Source organism: Haliotis cracherodii, unplaced genomic scaffold (assembly GCF_022045235.1).
Source record: "Haliotis cracherodii isolate W230 unplaced genomic scaffold, xgHalCrac1.p SCAF_14, whole genome shotgun sequence".
Taxonomy (NCBI): domain Eukaryota; kingdom Metazoa; phylum Mollusca; class Gastropoda; order Lepetellida; family Haliotidae; genus Haliotis; species Haliotis cracherodii.
Window position 1 is genome coordinate 19,714,419 of NW_027266269.1, and position 27,986 is coordinate 19,742,404.

The 27,986-nt window shown below is 38.7% G+C and overlaps 1 protein-coding gene across 2 annotated transcripts; it reads left to right on the forward strand.

Moving 5' to 3' along the window:
• Positions 1-528: 528 nt before the first annotated feature.
• On the forward strand, positions 529-26,434 carry LOC139461062 (enolase-phosphatase E1-like). Of its 2 annotated transcripts, XM_071242580.1 has the most exons (11): positions 529-703; positions 10,871-10,911; positions 11,323-11,368; positions 13,972-14,076; positions 14,592-14,773; positions 17,405-17,527; positions 18,978-19,073; positions 21,024-21,276; positions 22,040-22,135; positions 23,082-23,336; positions 23,705-26,434. In XM_071242580.1, the coding sequence occupies exons 1-11, from the start codon at positions 613-615 to the stop codon at positions 23,737-23,739; spliced, it is 1,323 nt and encodes a 440-aa protein (XP_071098681.1). In that variant the 5' UTR covers positions 529-612; the 3' UTR covers positions 23,740-26,434. The 2 variants fall into 2 exon arrangements, with proteins under 2 accessions (XP_071098681.1, XP_071098682.1); XM_071242581.1 differs by lacking the exon at positions 17,405-17,527.
• Positions 26,435-27,986: the final 1,552 nt, after the last annotated feature.

Below are 27,986 nucleotides of genomic sequence, written 5' to 3' on the forward strand. Positions count from 1 at the left end.
ATATTTGATCAAGTTGTTTGTTGATAAAATATTTAATGGGTATGTTTGCCCTTCTGATGTTTCATGGTAAGAAATTCCACAATTGAGATTGTCCAGATAAAATAGGTTCTGGTGGATCAAGCTTCAAGTGTAACAATATATCAGTACTTCTCACAGCTTGACCAGGAACCTTAATCGATACTACCTTATTCTTCTGTCCCTTCTGTGTTTACTGCGTCTACGGTAAATGATGTTGTGACATTGGACTATAGCAGCATAACACTATAACAGCTAACTAAATATAGTAAACACATAGAGAGATGATTAAACATTATTAGCGTGTATGGGTACCAAAACCAAACGCTGTAAATTAAATACAAAGGTCTCATAGAAGCACACACAATGCCTGTGACAGCGTCTTACGAACTCCAATCACACCCTATGCTATTCAGGCTTTCCGTTGCTTCGCGTTGCCGATATTCCTGCAGTGAATGGAAACGGCTGACGTCGGCATCGATTTGTGACGTCATTGACGATGCTTGGAGACTGAGAGAGTGGGCTGGTGTTCAGAAGCCGCGTTTACCATCAGGAGAAGGACGTGAAAGGTTTAGCTCTGTATCTCACACACACGAAATGCACGCGCATCAGATCTATAGCTGTGTGCTAGCAGTCGTTCTGGTGGCCGGCACATTTGCGGCACCATTACAAGAGAAACAAGCTAAAGGTGAGATTTTTTATTTATTAGATGTCTCCAACTTTATCAACTTTGACAAACAGTTTTCTAGAACTTTCCACATTTCTCTGTTAGATCGATCTTACTAGTTTCAAATTGATATAAATAGCATCAACACCTTGTTTCTGGGTTATGATGATGATACATATGAATACATTTGAAACGCATTGGTGTTTGGGGCGCTGTGTTTCGGCAAACTTTCAACCAACAAAAGTGCCATATAAAAAGGTGTATTAATATATTTATTTATATATCTTTTTGAACTTGTATACCTCCTATCTAATGAAGTTTATCCAACAGTGTGACGGCTTTTGTTACGTCCTGTTCACTGTCAGAGTAACATCTTTTCTGCATATACGGACTTCATTCTTCAAATTCCACTACTTTTAATATCATTAACTGTACAATATATTTAAATTGTGGCTTTGCCACCAAATACTGTGTTAATTTACAATTAGACTTTAGACTACCAACATGTAAAACAGTTTATTTCTGAAACAAATAAATGTTCTCTTTTGAGCAAACGGAATATTCTCTACATTGAGCTATAAAAATTGCTTTTGATGAAATGCCGCTTTGGAGCAAAAGACGTACCTCTGCGACGCACAAGAGTGAACTCTTTTACTTCAAGATGTGGCGAATCATTACTAAAAAATGAACTGCTTCTGTGTCGCATCAGTGCGTCTTTTGCGACATCAGTTATGCTCCGTGGCTTCTCTAACATAAATTAAACATAGCATAGCTTCATGATGAAGTGAACCGTACAGCGATAATGACAACGTGACTACTCGAGAGGTTCACCTAAAGTCACGGAATCAAGGGTCAAACAAACAAAACACCCAAAACGTACATCACAAATATCTCACGAGCTATTCGAAATCAGGTTTTTATAATTTCAACTTTTTAAGGCACAGCCATGCTTGCTTCCAGTATTTCGACACAACTGGGTTTGGATAAGAAGAAATTATCCTTCCAAATAATTGACGCTTCGAAAACAGGACTTTACAAATTCGAAGTAGAAAACATATAAAGCGTAGCCGTGTTTTCTTCGAGATAAACAGTATTTCGACACAACCGGGTTTGGGTAACATTAACGTATGTTTAAATGAACGACGTTTTGAAATCAGTACTTTACAAATTCGAAGTAGAAAACATATAAAGCGTAGCCGTGTTTTCTTCGAGATAAACAGTATTTCGACACAACCGGGTTTGGGTAACATTAACGTATGTTTAAATGAACGACGTTTTGAAATCAGTACTTGGCAATTTCAAAGTAGAGAACATGTAGAGAGAAGCCGTGTTTTCTTCGAGATGAACAGTCGTTCGATACAACCGAGTAGGAGATAATCGGATGTACATGTACAGGGTGATAACATTGTACTTTAGGTAACATCTTTCCAGGAATGGTACAGTAACTTCAAATTGAAAGTCAGAGTCTCGAACAGCCATATGGACGTCGCAGACTCGCAGACATGTTCTACATTCTATTCTGACAATATATCAAACGTCACCACTCGCGGCAGTCTCTCGCGATCCGTCGACTCGCATATCAATATTGTCTCCCGCCCCCTCAGTGTATACCAATGTATTTGAAGTGGGAGAATAATTGCCATTTCATCGATTTCTGGGAAAAGGTTATAAATATTGGTCTTTTGTCGTTTTCGTTAATATAAATGCTGCTCCGCTGGCAACTTGCAATATGATTCCGAGGAAATATGCCCAAATGACATTTAAATTAGTTGACCTAAGGGACTGACGGTGTTGGTTCTGTTGAAGAAGCTAATCTCCTTTGCTCAAAACATTGATTTCGTATATATGATATCATGTATGTGTACCTTGGGCCCACAGACAGCATATAACGTATAACTGAAAACATTTAGCATTCATTGAGGTTGTACAGATTTATGGGATAAATTTCTATTTTATATCAAAGCACGATTCTAATGGGTTTCGTAAACGATAAAATCTACGATCATTATCCTGACAGACCTTGTAGTTTGACCCTCATTCATATAATTCTTTGGGATGTAAAAGGACTAGAAATCAAATCTATAATAAAATACGTTGTTAGGGTATATATGCCTTTAAATGTGATAAAAGTTCAGACTAAGTATTTATTCCCCAGTACTTACGTATTTCCATCTACAGATAATTGTACCAAGATTTTAAAAAAGCACAAATGTTAAGAATATGAACATTTATCGGGTTATTCTATCACCTACAGTTACACATGGCTATGAGAAGCGATGTTCTTCCAATGCATTTATTAGATATTTATCAATGACGACAAAGCAAAAAGACGCAAAACCGTATCCAAAGAGCATTGCTTGAAAAAACACAAACAACTGATCGATTTAGCTGTTGGCAAAACCACAAGAAAAATCTACTGTACAGTTAATGATATGGAATGGAATATGGATCTGAAATAGTGACACCCTGAAACATAGGACAGTTGCTGATAGACCGTTACACTATTGGGTGTACTTCATCATGTAACAGATACACACACCAAATTTAGTAAAAAATTCAAACATTTGCCCAAATCATATAACTATTTCTTATTATGTTATGCTAAGTGTAGACGTATTTAATACTTGTAAACATATGCAGTAGTTGATTTGGTGAAACACCAAATATAAAATAAAATAAAACATCAAAGCAATAGTATGATCAATCTGATTACTGGGCGTAAAAGGCACAACATCGGTGTTATTCTATTCATAGATCACTGAAAAGCACTGGTGACACCAGGTGTTCGCGGAAAGGGTAACGCTAAAACAGAAAAGCAATTCATACCAATGTTATATTACTGCACTTGATTTTAGCATTCCCTAGTGACCTGAACTGTTCCTTGTTTCATTACATTATAAACCGCAATTAGGGCTACCAGGGAACCTGGCAATTATACCTCAGGGCCCTTAGGAGCCCTAAACGAGTCTTGAGATCATCATGGGAGGAAATACACAGCGTTTATGTCCATTATTGTCCATTAATACGAGCACACGGTGACATTAAGATTTCCTTAGAGAGGTTACGCTGCCACCATTGGTAATTCAGAAAATAGAGGTAATACAGTATTCTTTAACTATGTGTTTCCAGCATATGGAAAGCTCACTTTGAATTTAGGCTAATCTTCTTTGTTTGAATCAGAAGACAAGGCAAGTGTATTTCAGTTGTGTCCCAGGGCTAATATCCTACGGTATATCTGAGTGTTTTATATTGAGTGTTTAAGCGTGTTGTCGATAATGAATGGCTGATCACGTTCTCACTTTCAGGTGTACAAGGACAGGCAAATTTGATAAATGATATCTAATTGAATCGTGTAGAGAACCTCGAAGAAGAAAAATCTAAGTTTGATAACTTTTGTTCTCGTCTTTCCTTTTTTTCACATCTAAAGGCCATCTTCTGATTCAAAATGTCAACACAATAAACATTGTCTTGTCCACACAGTCATTTGACGTCGATTTAGATACAAAGTATAGAAATGGATGATACTTCTCCCGCACTTTTAAACATAATAACATTATTGACATAAAACCACTGAAGACGTCAATATTTCTGAACAAAAGCCATCGCAAACAGAGGGGTAAAGTACCATCGGTCGCCTGCAGCAGGCAGACGTTTGTTCTCTGTCGGCATCATGAAACGCCTGTAGCAGGCAGATGGTTACGCTTTGTCTCTTATTGAACGCCATGGTGCCTCCGAGAAAGCATATTCGTTGTGTGAAATAACTCGCAATATCAATTTTCTGAAGAATGTCAAAGCCCACGATGGAAACGATCGTTGCAGGAAAGCAGGGAGAAAAAAAAAGTTTATAGGATTTTGCTGATATATTCCTAATAAACTGCTGGAGGTATACACTTAAAAAATGAATTAGACCCAAAACGTACAAATGTTATTAAAACGATACTAGACTGGGAACAGTCGCCAAATATATTACCATTGATTACTCATTTCTTGTTTGTTTCATTTATGGCACCAACAAACCTGGGTATTTACTTTCTTTTGCCTGACAGGTAGTTTAATTATCGCTCGACTGGAAAGTTTGTTAAGGGATCTAAAAACTCAAGATGGATATTATCTTCCTTATCATATTTGCCGTTGATTTTGGTGTAGTCTTTTGTGGATGGTAGAAAGAGTCCTGGCATACAATTCCCCTCAAACAGGATTTTTTTAATATCTCGTGACACCATGTAAATAACATTGTGATGATCACGAACGATTCTGGAAGTCCCGGACTCTTTCGATAACCATTGAAAGGTTATTGAGTATTGAGATTTCCCTATGACATTTAACATAAAATGCCGCGAGGTTATATCTTCTTGAGATACAATAAAGGTTATTTGTTCCAGCGAAGATGCAAGTTTTGGTCATAACTGAATCTAATGATGCACCAACCTTCACGCGGCCAAAATCTGTTTACATGCATCGATATATGAAATTCACTGCAAAAAAATTGTCAAATGTTGCTATGATGTTTAAGGACTTTTGGTGGCGTAGAATTGCCCTCACGCTTCGCATAAACTACTGAAAAACATTAGCACTCAAGCCTAGAAAATGTCAGAAGTATTTCAAGGATTACACCGGATAAGCCTGAGGAAAACCACTACGTGTCAGGAATATTACTTAAGTCTCAATGCCTCCTTTGTGACAACTTCCAATCTTAACAGCGAAATGTAAATGTCAACGGTTCCATTTGCTGTGGAACTGTTGTTTGTCACGTACAAACAACGTCATAACCAGATCCCAAGAGCATGGCTGAAATTATGTAGCTGGCAGGTATCGATCAATGTAACAATAAGGCGTAAATTCTAGTTGCAATGATGCTATATCAATAAATGAGGTCTTAAATCATTTCTTCCTGGGAGCCTAAATCTGCAAGAATTAATGACTGCCTTTAAAATTCAACATAGGTCAACAGGTTTTTCATGTGTAAGTATTCAAACATTTTCATTAATATTATTCTGAAACTCGATCATACATACCTCTTCACAGAAACTCCCAGGAGACACACAAACACGGACGGACAATCTAACAGTTCTTAATTTGTGAACACATGCGCAGAGTGAAAAAAGAACCTTGACTTACTATTTTCCTATATCGGTTAACAAACAAAATGGAAATAAATAGATTCAGACTATCTGAATTTTATCAGTGGAGTTTCATAGTATGGCTCTTCTTGGATGTGGGTTCCTTTTCGTAGAAAGTTTCGAAAGAAAGCTAAATCAGAAATTGATTCTCGCCTACGCGATATCAACATTGGTCCCGTGTTATGTTTCAACACAGAAAAATGGCCCTGTGTAAATAACACTCTGTGCAAACCTATTTCAAAACAGAAATCACTTTGCGTGATCGATATGGTGAAGAAGGGTGAAGAAAACAAACGTTCTCAGTGGCCTAGTTATTTCCTTTTGGATTGAACATCAGATCAAATATTACCATCTGAAACTAGATCACTACACTGTACCCAGAACGCCAATCAATAGCGGCAGCCTATGTTCAAGGACCTTTGTGGTGTTAACTTACATACATATTTTAACACTAGCGTCTGCACTTATTTACCTACTTTTGTATCACATAATTACCAACGTTGCACATAATGTAAGTATCATCAAATATTTAATCGAAAGACTTTTCTTTGAAAAACATCGTATATATTTGTGTGTCTTTACAACATTTATTCTCAACCAATTCATGTTTTATAAAGGGGCATTGAACGCAATAGATTGTAACTACGTGACAATAAGGTTTTCATAGATAATGTAGACTTTGCTAAATAAAACTGTACCGTACGACTTTATACCACAACATCAGTACTCATGTATTAAATCTTCTACTGTCAGCATGCATCAGAGTTATACCTCGTTCTGTGAGACATGGTCTTATTCCAAATGGACAACGTTTTGATATGAGGATTCATACTCTTAAACCAATTTTCTTATTGCCTGAGATGGCATCTCGGTCTCACTAATAGAATCCTAAAATGCCTGCATGTTCAATTTACTGAAGTTGGTCTCATTAAATATACCTAGGAGATTCCAACATATCCAATAATTGGTCCTCTGCAGACCAATCTGGTCCCATAGCCTTCATTTAAGCAGCTTATCTCAGAACAATTTCCTGCGGTCTCTGTCCTACCTAGTCAGTCTGGACCATCACATTACCCATAGACAACACTCCATCGATATCTGAGAGCGATGTGATATTTATTGTGCAAATGCCAACCTTACTTGTTCCCTCTAATAGGTCTTGGCCATTTTCCTCATGTCAGAAACCTTTTAAGATGTGACATTCAGCCGCTGTTTTTCTCGTGCCAGCCTCGCGTCCTCTTGTAAACAAGGATCACAATTAGAGGCCATTTTCCATTACATCCCTTGTTCCAAGCAAGATCGTATTTATCGTGGTTTACAAGGAGACAACAGACGGCAAATCCTTTCGATGTTTCTATTCAGCTTCAGAATGGAGTGTAAAGCAAACTGAGATGGTAAACCATTGTGTCAATGCATGTACAGATACCTTTTTGCAAGTTTTCTAGTCACCTTTTTCACTTTAACAAACATGGCCCCTACGTCGATGACGTGGAGACGTGTCGAACGTTGATGACGAAGGTAAAAGCTATTAACATATATACTGTTATATTATTAACTTCAATTTTAACCGGTTTACTCATGACTTGTCGACATATCCGAATTTGCTTTACCCAAGTAGACGAGTTTATGTTGCATGTCTATATTCAGACTTCTAAAATATATATCCCAACCGCAATAGATAACGGACGCCTACTCAGTTATCGTGTTTAGTAAGGCCTAAATGAATCGCAGTTCCGTTGACGTAGGTAAATATAATCAATAACGACCACTGTAGTCATAACAAATGTCGGCCATAATTAGTGCCTCATCCATGGTCGCTTAGACATCCCTCATCAGTCGCACCAAACGACATTTGTCGCGTGGTGAATAGCACTTGTACCGGATGCTATTTCCCCTTGGACAAACGTTATCTTTCAGCTAATTGCTACAAACAGATTTCAATCATCAATTAATTGGGTTTCATTTCAGACAAATATCAATACCTTTACTGATACTATAAATAGATTATTTGAAAAATCGCTGATGCGATAATGACCATCTTCAAAGGAGACATAATTCTTTCAACCATGTTTTTTTTTTAGATAGGGTCAACTTCAAAGGAAGAACAATCTCACATGAGGCAATGTAAGACTAAACACATGAAAGGAAAATCACCGAAGATTATGAGACAAAATTGATGACAGCAGGAAGACTGCGTTTTTTTTTATTTTGGGTGTTTTCACAGAGCCCTCGGCTTATTGTCTTTTATCAAAAGCATTTCCCTTCAGTGTCATTAACATTGTCTGGTGAAATAAAGACAAAGAAACATTAATTGAATTTAATTATTTCTATCATTTTATCTATCTGTTGACGATCCAACTCATGCATATAACATCAAATTACCAATGCATTCGTCCATTCATTCTTATCTATACATTAAACATTTATCTATTGATACGTCAACCATCTATCATATGTTTCAATACAACTGATAATACTTTTTCTGCATACATACGATCACTCTTATTACCAATCCGTTTAATTATTTATCATCGTGTTATCGATCTGCTCAATTTTATTGAATATAATTGTTATGTCCATCAATATTGACTTGTTTACTGTACTCTGTCAATTATACATCAAAGAATGTCACAGGTCACGTATAATTACAATCCCTAAGCTACATGCCCTTAACAGTCTTTGTGGACGACACCAGCGAGAAGTACCACGTAATGTTCAATGTAACACTCTCTAGTCACATGGTATAGCATTACTTCTTCTAATGCCTGATCATGGAAAACTTGAGTAGCATTGCTGTCAAGAGAATACCCTGGAGATGACAGGGGTCGTGTGTGCGTGGCTTAGGGTCGCAGTCTGTCCCTCAATTCCGACGCCTTCTCGCAACCTCGGTCGCAGGACAACTTCCACCCACGTTAGCATGAATGTATTCAAGACTAGCTACTTGAGCGCAGGTCGTAGGAGGAGGTTTAATGTCTGTTGAATACTTATTGCTCCATCTCCCAAGTGACACTGAATTAGGCGGGAAATTAGTGTTAAGTCTCTTGCCAGGAATAACGTCGCCGGGAACAATGGTTGTTTCAGAGACAATATACATTTTGTTCGGTATAGGTCAGAGATAATGTTGATGGGATATGGAGGTATTGGGTTGCGGATCAAACAATGAGACAACTGGATGTAGAATGCCATGGGCAGGATATATAAAAGCCCTTTGAAAGGTTGACACTGGATATAGAGATGCAACTAGTCTCTGTTGCGTTTCGATTGGATAGGCGGATGTTTTGTTTGTTTTCAACTTTAGATGCATATGCGTAGATTCAATTGTCTTCTCTATATATTACATTGCATTTGTCTGGATTGGAGAGAACTACATTTGTATATACACCAGAGGCGCGAACAGTTGCATTGCTGATATAATGTTAAGCTCATATACTCACACATAAATGGTGAAATAATCAAATGAATCTAAATCTACATGCATATACCTCGAAATGCATTAGCTTTTGAGATAGAAATCATTCTACAAACCTTTGGCGAGTTTATTTTTTTATTTAGAATGTAAGTGCATGTGTATCTTTATTATTCAAAAGCAGGAGTAATTGACAAAATAATGACAAACCTTTTAAAAGGTATCTACTTTCAGCGAATATAAATGTATTTCGTAACTTTGTATGAAATTACAAATGACTGTACACAAAGGCACCGGCATGTAAATCCGACCTCAATATCACATTAGTTTTATTGATGTGCATCAATCGTTTTGGTAAATGTCGAAGTGATTTACAACAACAGTTAGCTGTCCCCAGTCCCGACGAGAACCTTTCTGTAAATATCATTAGTCTGTTCCCATATAGACCGCGTATGGCCGGGTGATTAGTATTTACAGGAACATCATACATGTTTCATAAGCGCCCCCGACGTTAACAGCTTTGATTGTCGGAGTTTGGGATTACTCTGAACGCGGGGATTATGTTAGAGTGATTGCTTGTATATTGCATCATTAGGATTAATGTCGTGTTGACAACTTGGTGATTGCATTCGATTTTCAATCTGAAGCTCCACTTGGACATTGCATTAAGCTGAAACCCTGTCCTCGCTATTCGAAATAGTTTGTTATTCGATGTCGGTTCTTGAAATAGTTTGTTATTGGGTGCCCACTGGTTTGGAAATAGGTTGTTATTAGCAGTCCCTGATTTCGAAATAGTTTCTCATCAAAGTCCTGTATATTCGATAATCAGACTACCTCCGTGGTGTAGTCGATAAAGCGTCTGCCCGGAGAGTGGAAGGTCGGTGGTTCGATCCCCAGGCCGCTTTATACCAAAAGATGGTCCTTGTTATCCTGTCTGGTGTTCGGTATTGAGGGGATAAAACAAGGACTTGTCGACAGGGAGTCAGTATAATGTTTCTCAGTAGGGTAGGCGTGTTCACCTGCGGCATGGTATCTCAGTTGGCTAGCACTATAAACCACACATGCAGGCTAGTCATCATAGGTGAGGTGAAATTGGGTTTAACGTCGCGTCCAAGATTATTGCACTTATATAGCGACGTGCATGTACGTGTGTGTGTTTGTGTGGCTGCTTGTTCTAGTCCGGACTGATGCCGATTTATAGTGCTAGCTCACTGAGATACCATGCCGCAGTTTAACATGAATGACCCACTCAGACACAGTTTACTGACTCCGAGCCGACCAGTCCTTGTTTTAGCCCCTTAATGCCGAGCGCCAGACAGGGTAACAACAAGTACCATCTTTTAACGTCTCTTGGTATGACGGGGATCGAACCCCGGACCTTCCGCTCTCTGGGCGGACGCTCTACCACGGACCACGGAGGCGGTCGCTAGTCATTATAAAACTGCAGTATCTTGAACGCGACCTTAAGCCTCATTTCACCACTCCTCTCCTTATTTGAAAGTTATTAATCTTACAAAGGATGTCATTGTGATATTTTACATTTAAGTGAATTCTTCCGATCCTGACTCCATCTGTCTGTTTACATCAAGTGATACTGATTCATGACAATATTTGTTACAGTTTTAACATGCTTCATTTCATATATCTCTCTTGTCATTTCAGAAAAGAGAGATGTGTCTGAAAATAGACCAGGAGTAAACAAAGTGAGTACGACAAATCAAATATATCAGAAAATGGGACTTATTTTTGTGAAGCGGCAGAATTTCTGCTTTTGATTGGAATATTTTTATCTGTGTACATATGCTTATATTTAACCATTGTCAATGCTTAAAAAAGAAATATTTTAATCCATAAAATAATGCTTTTTTTTTATCAATATATCATTCAAAATGATGATAAGAAATTAGGCATTAAATAAATTCAAACTGTCGGCAATCATCGTGCCAAACCAAAAGTATTTATAGCGAGAAAACTAAAATAACTCAGCATTTTAAAAATACCACGAAAATGAGAAACATTTCGAAACATGTCTTTACCTTTTTTGTCTTTGGAACCCTACACCTGCGTGGCCGAATGAGCCCACCTTGTAATGGTATTACACTTTTTTCTTTTAGGTTGAAGATCAGGAAGCTGAACTTGAAAAATTAGTTGCTCTCGCTGGTGAGTATTCACTTTGTTCTTTACCTAAACCTGATAAATCGATTCAATATCAAACTCAAAGAAGGCCAGATCCCAGCATTCATTACTGCAATTTCGAACGCCAGAAGAGTTCTCTCAATAACTGGCCATGGTGTCATTTCCTGGAACTAACAGACCTACAGACACTGCGGCCGTCCTCATCAGACGCATCATTGCATCGTTGAGTAGCCTGAATAATTGCTTCAATGTACAGATCCAGACGCCTCCTGAGGAGACGTACTAATAACCCTACTGACACATTTCTGCAGACATGAATGCGTATTGAACCCAGGTCTTAACACGCCACAGTAGTCTTCTGAATCCATTCCCATCGAGATGTTTTGTGACGATCCGACGGTACCAACAATGGTCTTTATGCTTTGTGTTTTGAGATGGTATAAATAATTTGTACTAACACACCCAAATCACTGCTATACACTGCGAACGCGTAATGGTGTATGTCACGAAAGTAGAATTTATGACAATGCTTGTCTTTTTTAACTGCTTTTTCTAAAAGCATTATTAAGCCTTGCCAAGCCGTTATGTCATTGTCGGAAAGATGAGATCAATACGTTCTTGACATATTGTTTTAAATTAGTGAAGGCTGTTACAGTTCAGATACAAAGGGGAACGAAAAACGACTTGCAACAAGCGACGCAAATAGGTTACTCCACAGCATGTCGCCCACTGGAAACAAGTTTGAAGGCCTCAGAGACCTAAAACTACCTTCTTTGATGTTATTCTTGTCGGAAATAACATAGTGCCATTTACCCCAAGGACATGAGACCTTGGTTTTACGGCCTTGGAAATGGCAGAACCTTTTGTTCGTTTGCTGCTTGATGCTCAAAGCATTGACGTCATAACACTAACTAATTTATGAACATCCTCAATATAGACCCATAACTCTCGTTTAGGTAATCGATAACGCGTTTAAGTAGATCGTACATGATAGGTATCACGTATATAGACCCATAGAACAACATTTTCACAAGGGCTGGATTTGTTTATCTATGTTTAGAGGTTGCTTCAAAGATAATGTTTCCGCTCAGCCGGATGTGATGGGTTTGGCATGGTATTCTTTTTTTAAATAATATTTCCCGAATATGATAAAATAATTAATCTAGTCTTCAAAATATATCTACATGTGTTCACTGGGCATGGGTTTGAGAACGATTATGGGATCGGTCCCCAAGTAATTGTTTGCCTCCTTCAGAGAAGCATATGTAAGTCCTGGACACTGAATGAAAGTATGGTCTGTCTCAAACAAAAGTCACTATTCCCCATGCATAGAAGTAGTCTTCAGCAACCGTTATCGAAAAAGGCGACCTAGTGGAAAGGGTGGTCAGGTTTGCTGACTTAGTTAATGCATGTCATCGTATCCCAATTGCGTAGAACGATGCAGATCACTGGATTGTATGGTTAAGACTGGATTATTTACAGACCGCATAGAGCTGGAATATGTCTTTAAACAACACGTCAAGATTCATAGTTATGGTGATGTATTTTGCGTATTTGACGCAAATGCCAATCTCATCTGAAACTCAGGCTAACTATTCCTAAGTGACCAATATGAACGTACTTTGTCACTCCTTCTGCATCACGCTTATTAACCGTAAGGATGCATTAACGCCGGATACAAGCGGACCTTCCTTTCCACTTAAGAACACTAATGCCCTTTTACTTTACAGGCAAAAGTATTCGATTCAATAAAACAGTTCTCGTTTAGAGATAAAATACCCTTCTTTTGTTCAACCTTTCACTCGAGTTCTATTCGATGCTCAGATGTTAAATTTGAACCTATTTGTCATCTTGTACCAGACGACCTTTTCATGTAACGTCAGGAATTGGGACATTAAGGAAACTTTATCCTGCAAATAGGACTTGACAAAAGCAATGGCGAAGTAGTTTATACTGCTTGAACGCTGAAGCAGAATACTACAAAGCGTAACGCTCTTGTGTTCTTTGATGCTGCTGCTTCAAATGGTTTTGAAGGGCAATTGTGCACAATGACTTCTGACAATTGTTCTCAGAAATCTTTCACAAGTTCACAAGAGAAAAAAAAGTGCTCTTTTATCGGCGACAGCAAGGAGATGTAAACAGACTTATGTTCGTGATAATGAGAGCTCTGTGATGTGAAAGATTTAAGCAACTATTAATCGTAAGACAAGAAAATGTCACGAGAAAGCTGCTTATTTGCAGTCATGTGACTGCTATTTTCTAAAAAAATGCCTTTTAGAATTCTGCGTTTGCTAAGCATTTGGTAACCCTGAATGCCAGACAGATATGCCAGGGCTTCTAGATATGTAGGTATATACTACTCGACACTTGATAGAGATTTTCCGAGTGCCCAGGTGATGGGTAAATCTGACGGCATGTTTGGAAATGTTGGCGGACGAATAGCATGTCATTTGCGCATGAAACCGACTCATGTTAAGTAATATCGTCTCAATTGACAGTGGTACTGTCTGGTTTAACTGGGGTTCTTAACAGGAATTGTTTTTAATTTCCCAACTTTTTCTGATTATTTCAGAAATGAATGATACATTTGACTTGGTCTAAAGAAATGATGATCTTGAATATTGCAGGTGCAGAGAGTAAAGCAAATGACGTTGCTGTACACAAGAGTCAGGTGTCCCATGTTGAAACACACAATGGAAAAGAAGTAATAGCCGAGAAAACAGAACAAAAAGGTAGGTTGAATAAAAAATTCTTGTAATTACTTTCCGCGTTCGGAATGTCTCGTCCCATTAGGACCTCTTACCTCACGTGACTATCACGTGATACCACAACCTGGCTGCAGTAGCACAACTGTTAAAGTCTCCGTTTGATTTTGTTTTCAAATGAAATTGTCTGCCCAATTCTGTTAAGCACAAAATAACCTTCAAACTTCGAACAATATGCCCTGGGATCTTGGTGTTACGCGGTTGACAATGAGTTAGTGCAATATCACTACGCCATGGCTTCTCAGGGAATTATTATATATACGCAAGCAACGGAATAAGCCGATTGAGCCCGAGTAGTTTCAGCTTGATAAATCGGACTTTACGTTGAGCTTTCATATCACACAGCTGTAAATGTTCTTTGGGGTAGACTAAGGCAGCTATAATTGCGTTGTTAACACTTCAACGCGTCTGATTCCATCCTTAACAAAGACCTATGGATGGTCATAGTGTCAGCTTTGCTAAATGGAAATTGATTTTCTCAGTTACAGACACAAACACAGGAAAGGTTTTAGCTGACGTCACACAAGAAGTGTCTGAAACAAACGACGATGAAACTGGCGAGCCGCATCAAATTGCCGAGACACACGTCGATATTCCAGACAAAGGTGTACACGAGACGTTCGTCAAGGAAGAAGTTGAGGATGCAGATGCAGAGGCTGAAGAGGTAGGTTCTCGTCATGAATGTTTGTTTGTTTGCTGCTTAACGCCGCACTCAGCAATATTCCAGCTATATGTTAATAGTCGAGTCTGGACCAGATTGAGTGAGTGAGTGAGTATGGTTTTACGCCGCTTTTAGCAATATTCCTGCAATATCACGGCGGGGTACACCAGAAATGGGTTTCACACATTGTACCCATGTCGGGAATCGAACCCAGGTCTTCGGCGTGACGAGCGAACGCTTTAACCACTAGGCTACCCCACCGCCCCGAGTCTGGACCAGACAATCCAGTGATTGACATCATGAGCATCGAGCCACGCAATTGGGATGCGATGACTGGCATAGACCACCCGATCCCGTTAGTCACCTCTTACGACAAGCTTGGGTTGCTGAAGACCTGTTCTACCCAGGATCTTCACGAGTCTCATGAATCACTGACTGAATGAATGTGTGTGTGTGTGTGTGTGTGTGTGTGTGTGTGTGTGTGTGTGTGTGTGTGTGTGGCGTGCGTGCGTGCGTATGAGTATGTGTGTGGGAATCAAAGGTGTCAATTAAACACACAAGAGAAGTGAATGGGTATGATATAACACCGCATTTACATTCACATCACAGCGACAGCAGAAATGGGCTTCACGCATTGTGTTCATGGCTAGATTCGACCAAGGTGTGACGAGCCAATTCTTTAACCACTGTGCTATCATCAAAGATAAAACTGACAATATACGTCATCGTTAAGAATAAGAAACAGTGAGTGAAAAGGAAATGCTAAGGAGGTGTGAATGGATATATCATTAGAGCAAAACTACGGAAACACGTTCGAGAATTACCGCTGGACGTCTATATATATCCCGACAGTCTGTGTCATATTTCATTACGTTGAGCCCTGATAAAATCCTGGTTTAAATGCAAAACACTTTTGCTTCAGTCATAAACAATTCCTTTTATCGCTTGCACATTCTCACTGGAGTGATTTTGTTATCAGCTCTATTCATAATGCATCCAAGTAGCATCGGAAAAAAACAGTTTTATCTAGTGATTAAATCTTGATGTGCACAAGCTGCAGCAACGTGCGGTTTCAGCCTCATGAAAAATGTAAAAGAAACCCAGAGCCATTACTTAACATCTTCTTGCAGTTCAATCCACTCATTAAAGCTTATAGAGTGGCCCAGTGGTCTAGAGTGTTGTAATTTGCAGTAGGTGCAGAGTTGCGTCCCTTACCCGGGCCAGGATCCACTGCTTGGAGGATCGAATCCTAGATTTGCATCGATTGTGATTCTTGGTCTGTCAGACTATTACTCGTTCCCATGAGTTTCGCTCAATTGGTAATCTTGTAAGACCTGCGAAAATTTGGGTTCCCCTCCCACATAAGATGGCATGCTGACAATCTTTAGTAAGCGGACTAATAGACCTTCATACTACTGTGACAAAATCGGCTCGAGCCGCGTTGCCCTTAATATGTGATGTAGTTAATACAGTGTGTAGCACTACCGAACATGCTGCTGATCCATTGTCCTTCGTAGCAATATAAAGAGCAGCATCTTCAACGCATGTTGCTCAACTTTCGGTATTGATTAAAGCTTTCGTCAAATGTCAATGAATAATGTACAGACATGCTCTCAATATCACTGAATCCAACCACGTGTGGCTTTCCGCCAGCCTAGCTGATTTGTCGCCGAAGAGAGAAAAACAAATGAGAGAATAAAACAAGATAATATAATTTCCTTCTAAAATAACAGTTCTTAAATTATTCAGTAAAATATGGGCATATGCATTATACTTAGCACAATTATGATTATGCATGTATGAGACCTTCTCAAAACTGTAAAAAGAAAATCACTATGTTATTGTAATATATTCCATCAGCCATGGTCGTTTAACAATGTAAATCGAATTTGAAATATTGGTTTTACGATCTTACGGCTGTTGATAAACATGATCTTGCACAGGAATATTGATTATGTAAACTGAGTTTTTATCTTGAGACAGTGTGGAATATGGGAGCTATATCTCTGTGTCGGTGGTGGTAAAATGTAACCAGGCAGTATTAGCAGGAACAGATAGGAAAGCTCTATCCTGGCAGATTGGGTTCATTGCGGCGTGATAGTGCTTTCATTCAAACGTGAAAGGGTTTAATTCGCACAAGTTTGAGTGCCCTCTTCAATGTCTGTTTGCTACCTGCTGGCGCTGCAAAATGATCTCGCGAACAGATATTGTTTATGAACAAAGTAAACCATTTCACGAGGAAGCATTGATGCCAAACCTTATCAGATCTGCATGCAGGATAGCGGACGCTCATGCAAAGATCAATGAAAACTTTCTAAATCGGGAGAATAATTATTTTGCGGCGGCGCACTACTGGTTCTGTGAATGAAAGGGGTTTATTGAATTGGCCGAAATAGACATTGGACATCGATCTAGACCGCATAGCCTCTCACCGGAAACGTTCTGACGTCAAAGCTCGGGCCTGACGTCATCAATTTATCTCCCACGCACAACATTGAATAAAATCGATATTCCGCTCAGCGTGGAATCTGGCGGTTTCCTGACCCAGCCCGCAAAGTCCCATAGCAACACATAGTCAAAATGTAAATGTATTTTTCTCCTAATCATTTCTACAAAGGGAATTTAACATTTCAGGAAAGCCTGCCAAGCCAGGACAGCATCGAGTTCTCGCCTACGGCAGTTGCAGAATACCTTCTGAAATCGTGGGACTTCGACAACTTTTATGCCGCTTTGAAAGACCTCGTCGGTTCTTCTATAGTGAGTTATCGATTCTTTGAAAGAGATTATGTTCCTGTGAAAGAACCTCCGTATAATACAGCAACTCCGTGACATGGGCGAGCGGTTCCAATGGCAGAGTCAATTACGTTGAAATAGCTTGGCTGACGTAAATGTATTGAACCAAATTAGATACAATTACATCGATCCCGACTTGAAAAGTTTCCAATCAATGATTCATCCTTTGAAGGGTTTGTTTAGGGCTTCCAAGACGTGCGGTATTCCTCTTCAAAGCTTACTCAACATTTTGCGTCAATCTCTGGAATCGATTTCGGTGACGAAATTGGCACTCGGTTAGGATTTTAAGGGATTTCACTGACAAATGAGAATCTTAAGATCTTCCAACCCGATAGAGGTGGCTCTTTACCGTTTTTAGTGACAGTTGCCACTCTCGCAAAATTGCATGACAGTCGGAACTCTTTAATCAAAGAGAGGGTGGCTTAAATGCTTTTACAGATTCTTAAAATAGGACCTCAATTTATAACGTTAATTTTGAAGGGTGAACGAAACTTTATTTCCAAAGAGTAACCTTTTTAACCTTTAAATTTGATATGATTTAAGTAAACGTTCAGTCTATATAACGATTTCCAATTCTTTGAGCAATTAAATCGAGTTCAGTATGTCAAAATATGTTTTACAGACGACCTCGTGCACAGCAAAAATGGTATGAGAATACAAAAAACAACAATCAATATTATTGAAAAACTTATCACACAGAGCTCAATTCCTAAAGCACCACCATTTCTACTTCCAATGAAAAAAACAATGCGACCTATATTTCCTTGAATATATAAACAGGCGGCAAAACAGCGTTACTTAATTAAGCACACAAATCCCAGTTGATCTACCTTGAGGCTAACAGGAGCCCAATAATTACATAGCGCATTCCTGATATTGATTTGTAGGAAAGTACCATGAAGACGGGTTATCAACTTAAATCTAATATCGGAGCTCTGTTCAGCTAGCGCGAACAACAGCGAGAGGTGAAATGCTAATAACATTCTTGAAACACGTAATTCAGTATTCTACAAAATATTTTTTTCTAAGATAGACTAGTTCCGCCCCCTGGCAGTTCGATCTTGTTGTGAGATTAAAGTTTTCGATAGTTTCATGAAAAAAAAGGAGATGAAACAGTGCTGATTCTTGGTGTTATTGCTTTTGGGAATAGGTTCGTGGTTCTGGGTAATGCAGATGTCTTCATTCAGAAGTCAGAATTCTGTTTGATGATTGGACAGTGGAAACAACGTTGGTTATGATCGATACAACTGTTTTATCATTTCTTAAGCTTAGACCGCTAAGAGTATAACATACATGTATATAACAAATGTATTATGTGTATCAACCTTTGATTAAACAAATGTTTAACATGGATATACTTATGGTCATACATTTTTAAGCTGCTATTATTATTATTATTACTACTACTACTTAGATGAGCGAGGAAGAGGCTGAGCGTTACGAGGAACAAGTGATCTCTGAGTACCAACGTCTCCTGGCAGAACAGAATGACGAGGTCAACAACTATGCTGTGAGCGTTAGCCTGTCTACCTATGATGTCATTTCTACCTGTGTGTCTTGCTAACTATGATGTCATTTTACCTTATGTTAGACTTCATACCTGTGTTGTCATTTTACCTTATGTGTGTCTTCCTACCTCTGTTGTCATTTTACCCGTGTGTCTTGCTACCTATGATGTCATATTTCCGTATGTGTGTCTTCCTACCTGTGTTGTCATTTTACCCGTGTGTCTTGCTACCTATGATGTCATATTTCCGTATGTGTGTCTTCCTACCTGTGTTGTCATTTTACCCGTGTGTCTTGCTACCTATGATGTCATATTTCCGTATGTGTGTCTTCCTACCTGTGTTGTCATTTTACCCGTGTGTCTTGCTACCTATGATGTCATATTTCCGTATGTGTGTCTTCCTACCTGTGTTGTCATTTTACCCGTGTGTCTTGCTACCTATGATGTCATATTTCCGTATGTGTGTCTTCCTACCTGTGTTGTCATTTTACCCGTGTGTCTTCCTACCTGTGATGTCATTTTACCCGTGTGTCTTGCTACCTATGATGTCATATTTCCGTATGTGTGTCTTCCTACCTGTGTTGTCATTTTACCTATGTCTTGCTACTTATGATGTCATTTTACCTTATGTGTGTCTCCCTACTTATGTCTTCCTATTTGTGTTGTCATTGTACCTGTGTATATTCTGCCTATGATGTCACTGTACCTGTCTGCCTTCTATCTATGATGTCATTTTACCTATGTGTCTTCTTCTTATGTCATTTTGCCTTAAGCGTGTCTTCCTACCTGTGTTGTCATTTAACATATGTGTCTCCCCATCTGTGTTTTCTACTTATGATCTCATTTTACCATAAGTGTGTCTTCCTACCTGTGTTGTCCTTTACCTATGTGTCTTCTACTTATGATGTCAGTTTAGTTGTATGTCTTCTACTTATGATGTCGTTTTGCCTTATGCGTGTCTTCCTACCTGTGTTGTCATTTAACGCATGTGTCTCCCAACTTGTGTCTTCTACCTATGATGTCATTCTACCTATGTCTTCCTACCTGTGTTGTCATTTTACCTTTGTTATCCTACCTGTTGTCCTTTTACCAGCGTGTCTTACAACCTGTGTTGTCATTTTACCTACTTGTCTTCCAACCTTTGTTGTCAGTTTACCTGTGTGTGTGTGTCTTCTTACCTGTGGTGTAATTCTACCTGTGCCTCCCAACCTGTGATGTAATTTTACTTGTTTATCTTCATTTTTGTTTGTCTTGCTTATTGTACGTCTTCTTACCTCAAGTTTGTAATTGCCTCATCTCTCTATGTTGTCAAACCTGCATTTCTATATTCTGTTTATTTGTCATCGCTGCTATGTTTGTCTTCATTTTCGTTATTATTTCATCTCTTCCTATATTTTATATTATCATTTGTGTTTTCCGCGTACCTGTGCTTGTCTGCCTGTATGGTCACTGTCTTTATCAAATCATACTGCCGATCCCTGATATCTCCTAAGTGTAGGATTGCCCGGGGTCTTTAAACCTGCCAAAATGCTGCTATACTATATTTCAGACGCCTTACCGAACTACGTCTACGCTACTGTTAGAGTCACATTACCAATTAACTTTGCATCAGACAAATAATATGCGTCCTTACCAGAGTGTCTGTCATTTTGCTTATGCTAGTTCCCCATGCTTGTCAATATGTCTGTATATCAGCGCATAATTACCAGCTTCCTTCTTACCACGACAACCCGTCTTTACAAATCTTGTAAAGATACACATTAAATTATGGTGGTTCAAACCGTCTCCCGTGTCCATCGATCAATACAACACCCTGGCATTGCTACTGTTACACAAAAGCCAGTCATCTTAAACCGTGTCTTCGAGAAGCCACATGTTATGGCTTGAAATGAATTATATAACGGTACCTGTACACAGTGCATCTGTTTACACGCCATGATTGTATCCTTCCAGAATGAAGAACCCCTTCAGGGATACTACCCAGCTTACGATGAGGCAGAGAAGCGCTCCAACATGGCACCCCTTGCCGAGCAGATTCCAGATGACCTCTACAGCCTTGACCGTGCATACGAGAACTACATTGGAAATGACCTTGACGCTGAGAGACAGGCAGTTGTCGATGACGCTCTTTCCGAAGGGGATGAATCTCTAACTGGTGTCATTGATGCTCTGCTCAATGCTTGGTGGCAAAAAGATTTCGAAGGAGGTAGGAATATTTGTCTGTAATTGGGATACTCCACTTTAGCTACAAATGTCAAGTTTAAATTGAATAAGGTTTTATTTAAAAAAAAAAATAGTATTCCGGGTTAGAAGTTGTGTTTTGTTTGTTGTTTTAAAGTCGTATTCCGCAATATTCCACCTATATAATGGCGACCCCTAAATAATCAATTCTAGACCAGACAATCCAGTAATCGATATAATCGAACGATCCACGTCGTCAGAATATGATGACACGCAATCAGCCAGTCACCGAGCCGAGATATTGTTCAATGTGACGTTTATAAATATTCACTCACTCACAGTGCGTTAAGAAATAAGAGAAATCTTGAAAACGAAAAATATGCGTGGGTAAGAATATAGCTCCTCAGCAACCTATGCTTGACGTAAGGGCAGAGTGAATGGATCGGGTGGTCAGGCTCGCTGACTTGGTTGATGCATGTCATACACAAATTGCGTGGATCGATGCTCATGATGTCAGTTACTAGATTGTCTGGTTTATAGCTGAAATATTGCCAAGTGTGGCGTTAAACAACAAACAAGAATGCAAAGAGCGAGACATTAATGCCGCATTGTTACTGCTGTAACATTTCACGAAATGTTTTTAATGAACGGATGAACGGTATACGGTTTCACTGTAAATGATTAAACGAGTGAATATTGCTCAGTGCCGCCTCAGATACACAATTCAATACGCTGCCTTCTGACATCGCACTACTGTTACTCTATAGAGCAATCTTCTTTCGTTTCAGGAAATGCTCGGGCACAAGCTCTGGTCAGCTACTTATATGACGTTGTGTCCAGGGATGGAAACCCAGATGACATTGGTCAGATCAGGGATATTTTGGGTAAGAATCGTTTTTATTGTCAAGTCTGTACTTGGTATACAGTCGAATCTCTTGTTGGAACCGCGCCATTTTATATTTATCATTCATTGAACCCGATTCGCAAGAAATATAAGTAGAAAAAAAGGTGTAACTAGAACATTCCCTTGAATCATTTATATAAGCAGATTGATTAAGAAAGGACACTGTGTCACTGGATTAGCTAGTCCATCACTTGCCTTGTCTGGCGAAGACTCGATTGGTTATATGCTGCCGTGGTATAGCAGAAGTATTGCTGTGTGGCGTTAGGCAACAACTACACACTAACATGAATACGCTCACTGTTGACACCGGTAGGGCCCTTTTCGCGAACACCTGGAGCACCTGATTTTCAGTGATCCATACATGTAATTTTTACCGCTATTTTGTCTATTTTGTCCAGTGAAATATGTTTCGCAGGACTGATGATTCTGCATGTTATATTTTTTAAACACTCTGGAGGTTCATGGCAACTTATTGCTTGTCAGAACATTTGCAACACATAACATGTATATATGAACATCGCTGATAAGTGTGTATCCCTTAGCAGATGATTATAGTCATTAATGAAATTGCCCTTTGGTAAATGATGTTAACAAGAAAGACAATTCCAATGTTCGTTGCAATATATGATCATTCGCTTATTGAGGTCATGTAAGATGTGTAGTACGTGATAAATAGGGCTTCCAACCTTTTCATTTGTCACTTAACGAAAGTCAAGTGTATGCTTAAAGTGTTTATTCCATAATATTAATAATCAGTTCACCTACTGAACACTTACAAAACTAACTCAATTATACGCACGTCGAACTAAACGGGTTTTTTTTTGTCTTACAGAACCATTTAAACGTAGTGCCTGTTAGTTGTATGCCAAGAACGTTTTTGGGCCAACACACTCGCTCTTATAGCCTCTTGATGAATCTCTTTTCAGCTGACATGCTTGCCAACGCTCTCCTGGACGATGTACAGAATCCCGAGGCAGAATATAACATAGAGCAGGCCGTGGAGAACAGCCAGCTCGCCCCAGTGGCTGATAGTAACCAGGTGGAGGAAAAACAGGAGACAGAGGAAACACCAGACGAGGCAGAACAGGAGTTGGAAGAAACAGCTCAGGCTAAGGAAACAGTAGAAAGTGCGGAGGAGACAGGCACAGCTGAAAAGACAACAGAGGAGGGGGCAGTTAAAGGTACGTTTCTCTTGTTACTACCTGCTTGTTAAAGAGGGACTATGTTGTATAGCCCGGAGCCACATAGCAGTCTAGGTTTAGATTTTGTGTATTTAATTATTTGTGTTGAACTGAGACATTTTGTGTCTCTGTGTAACTTTGATAGTCATGAACTGATAAATTGATGGACATCACACATGTAGAGACATTACATTCATAAAGTGTGGCAGTTACCTTGATAGATGAGCTTGATACTTGGGATAACCGGACATAGGATTTTGTCCGAAATTAACTCTAAATAATCCATATTCACTAACCTGCGACGGTGGTGAAAATATGTTTTTCATTTTCCAAAACAAACATTTTATTGCGACGTATTTCTCTTTCAGCCGAGGAGAAGGAGAAGAAAGAGGAGAAGCAGTAAGAAGAGAAGTGCAAGATATGCAGAAAGGCAGATAAGCACAAGTGATAAGTGGTTGCTTAACGAAGTCACGAGACATGATCGTGGTCTCAACGGGTTCAATACAATGTGACGTAATCACAATGTTAAAGCTGAAAAACAGAGAGACTGAGAGAGTGAGAAAGAAAAAGTTATTTTTATCCAAGATTTATTCAATATATAAATATATTGCTATTCCGGGCAGATCGTATGATCCCAGGGTATTGTGAAGATCTTTGCCGTGTGTCTATCATCTATAACAGTGGTATCGTGGTGTTTGCGTCAATCAACATATCTAATACACATTGTCCAAGATTACAAGTGTCTGTGCACAACCAGAATCAATACTGGGCCATCTAATCTTCCACACTAGTACAGTGGTATTGCTGTTTGAATTATTCATTACAATGCTGAAGAAAAAATGCAAATCAATTCCACCTTCCTGACTATTGTCAATGCAGATGCTTTTGAAGTAGCCACATAAAACAGAACAGAGCACAACAGTGTAAATAATATATACCATATCGCCAGAACATATAATTTACAGTGTGTGTTGTAAAACTACTAATTGTAATCATATTTATGTTCACTCGTTAATCATTCTTAATAGCCGGAATGAATCACACTATCTGGCATCAGTTATCAAAACCCACAGTAAGCACTGTTCTTATTCTGCAAGAAGATATACCTTTTGAAATAGTGCTCTGTAATTCTTAAGTGTCTTTGTTTGCTTATACCTGTTTTCAGTCTCTTATCCTCGTTCACACAAGGCCGTACGCGGAGACACTAATGCGTACAAATGGCCATATAATAATTGATTGAGATTAAATGGCACAATATACTTATCCATCACTAACAGATATATTTCTAAAGGTGTAATGCGTTGTACATCTACAATGTACATGTAAGATTGTTCAGAAGGTGCTTTACCGTGTTTTCTTCTGAGTCACTATGATATTTTATATTTTTCATTTGTCTACCCATATGCTGTGATCAATACATATGTACATATTGTTAAAATCCCTGAGACTGTTGAACTTAAGGAGAGTCTATCACTGGAAGAAACAGTTCTCTTTCCAAACTCTTGGAAATAAGTGATTTCCAAATTAAAAAATCTTTCAAAGCCTTGAAAGAAAATATTCCTGAGAGTGAAAGTGCATGTGGAAATCGCTAGAAGATAGGGGCATATCTTGGAAACATTGTTTACAGCTCCTTACGTTACTTAGGAAATGTTGTAACGATCGGTCGGTCTTTCCCTGTTCTTTCCAAACTTGGAAATGTTGCTTTTTCTTCCAGTGTACAATGAATGCCGGTGCAAAGGAATTTTGATATTTTAAAGATAATTCCACAGTAAAACATGACTGATAAATTCATGTGCTCAAAATGATTAGGCTCTCTATGTTTCAGCAGTTATTCAGATATTTGTTATACTTTGAAACTGTAAAATTATTTGTAAAAAGTTCCAATCTGTAAATTCCTATTTCAGATCGAATTTACGGATGTTTCTTTGTATATAGGTCATACGGAATATACAAGACATTGTAAATGATATTACCATGACGGACTAAAGTAAATTTCATAATAAAATATGAAAAATACCTAAGAATTTGACTTTTTCTTCATGGATTTTATTTTTTTATTTTTCCATAACATTCAACATGCTTGTGTTTACCTCTCCAACATTTGTCAGTTACTTTTGTCTATATCAGATCAAGGGAGGTGAACCTGATGTTGATGGTTTATGTGTCTGTTTTTCTGTATCCTACGCTCATTTCAATTTACTTTTAACAGATTCAACACCCAAAATTAAAATTCCAAAAATAAATATTTTAATTCGTAATTTGAAATGAGCTGGTTCTTCCTCATTCTAAGTCGCACAATGTTTGTTCTTCGCAACAAAAGATCTCGAACCTGTCTACAACTTGTCTACGGGTGTATGCATTTTTGTTCAAGTCTTTGTGTTCAAAGCCGGCCATACTGTCACCTGTTTGTAGCGCTGTCTGAACTGCTTGTCTGCCCGGTGTAGCGTCCATAACAAACCTATTTTCATATTCATTCTCATTGTACAACTACTGGTGCAGCTGACGAGCTATGTACTATGAACTTCATTGAAATAAAGTCGCAGTCACTCCGCTAGTGATTGGGAAATTAAGAAATTAATCGAATTTGTAATGGACATTGATACGAATAATCATATACAAATGGGTCCCCCTATTTGCATTATCATGAATAAAAGAGTTATTCGTCTGAAACTACTTTTGAATGTCACCAAAATCAATCTTTCAAATAAATAAAATATATGTATCATATATCTGTGTCATGCTCAGTCTGTAAAGGTAACATATTTATACAAAATTACTTTTGATATAACAGTTTTGTCGTGTGTAGGAATAAATCAAAGGAGCGACAAAACAAGAGAAAAAAGAACATAAAATGCATTCTCATCAAACTTTCACAAACTTCATCGTGAAATTGACCAAAAACCTTTGTTCAACCAGAAAAGCTGGTAATTTATAAGACTGAGAATACATTGATTTCCAAATGAACTCATAGCTAGTTCGTCCGCTGTGGTGTTTTATTCATATACTCTCGGGATCTCTTGCTTGAGCTACAGTGGCAGACAATGTTACGTCTTAATGGCTTTGTCTTTAATACGGCGCAATACTATAGTTGTGTCCAAATAAATGCTTAAAGTTACTTCTTGTTCGTGGTTATTTCAAAAACAAAATATACGCACAATGTCACTGGATGCAGATACATTTTCCGTAATATGTTTGTTACAATTAGATAAGTGCAGATGTCTAAAGGATATTGAAGGCAGATGGTTGATTATTGGTAATGAAATAATGCCACATATTTAGTGTTCGTATTGAAAATGAAGACATACATACTTTTATAAAAAAAATTTTTTTTATCATATACATATCACAAATGGGATAATATAAAACAATGTGTAACACTTGTTTCAACTTAAGATGACTTATTAAGACGTCCATCTGTAATTATATATAATCTCGGAAACATGATACGCATATGTGGTTTTCAGATTGATTCTGTGACTTCTACTTGGCTTTAAAAGCTATACATGTGTTTGGAAGATTACAAAGTGTCACAGAGTTCATCTAACATTGATGGAAAAATCTGTGCAAGTGTTACATGTATCTATAGCACGCTACAGTGAGTGTCCATCATTAGCCTGAATGACTGCTTGACACCAAGTAGCCTGTGGAAGACAACTTGAGGAATGACAACCCATTCCTCCTGAAGAGCTTTACGTAATTGCTGCAGGTTAAAAATGTGGCCCTGGTTCACATTGATGTGAACGTCTGTCCAGCTGCTCATCCCACAGATGCTAAATTGGTTTTAATCTGGTGACCCTGACGGCTAAAGCAGAAGGTGTATATACTGAGCTCTCAGGAAATCCTTAAAGAAGTGTGTTGTGGTCTTCAGGGTCTTCCTGAACTTGGATGATCGTTTCTGGTGAAACCTTGCCAAAGTCGTGCATAAGGGCTCAGTCACACATTCAGGATGTTTACTGCCGTCCTTCATAGGACCATTCCCGATTAAATCTTGTCAAAAATCTGATCCAGATCATGTGATTCGTGGTGGGAAATTCACAAACAATCAGATATTTTTCAGGAAGCGTCCCGATTCTGTCGATTTTAGCCGAATTCGTACCGATTCTCGTGTTCTCAATCCGAATCTGATCATATTTGTATCTTCCGCATGGTAAAAAACGACCGAATCTGTCCCAACAGCGTCCCGATTGCCCCGAATGCGATCCGACAGAGATCAGACAGTGACCAGGCAGTGAAGCGACAAAGACGGTACGCATTCGGCAAGATCTGGACGCAATTTTGACTCAATCGACAAGAAACGTCCATGAACAATTCACGCCCGTTCATCTCGACAGCGTCCGATCCACAGGACATCGTCCAGACAACACAGGACATTGTTACGATTTTGTTCTGATACAGCAGAATCTGTCACGACATAGTCACGATTGTAATCCGACTAGACAAAATCGGCTGTTACGGGACGCACCATACTGTTGGGAGTGCTTGGCCTCTCTGGACCTTTCCCGATCCGTAGGACTATGTTACGAACGTATCCGACTGCGTTCAGACAATGATAGGACATTCCAGATCATTGAGGATAGTAAATCCGACTTTTCCACTTTTCGTGTCGTAGCGCTGTCTGATCTCAAACAGGAGCCATAATCGGCACTGTGT

What these genes read in the sequence shown, in the direction of transcription:
- LOC139461062 (XM_071242580.1), top strand. Translation starts at nt 613, where the DNA reads ATGCACGCGCATCAGATCTATAGCTGTGTGCTAGCAGTCGTTCTGGTG. An exon ending in ATAGACCAGGAGTAAACAAA is followed by an intron (nt 10,912 to 11,322) that starts GTGAGTACGACA and finishes TTTTTCTTTTAG; the next exon opens with GTTGAAGATCAGGAAGCTGA. An exon ending in ACCTCGTCGGTTCTTCTATA is followed by an intron (nt 17,528 to 18,977) that starts GTGAGTTATCGA and finishes ACTACTACTTAG; the next exon opens with ATGAGCGAGGAAGAGGCTGA.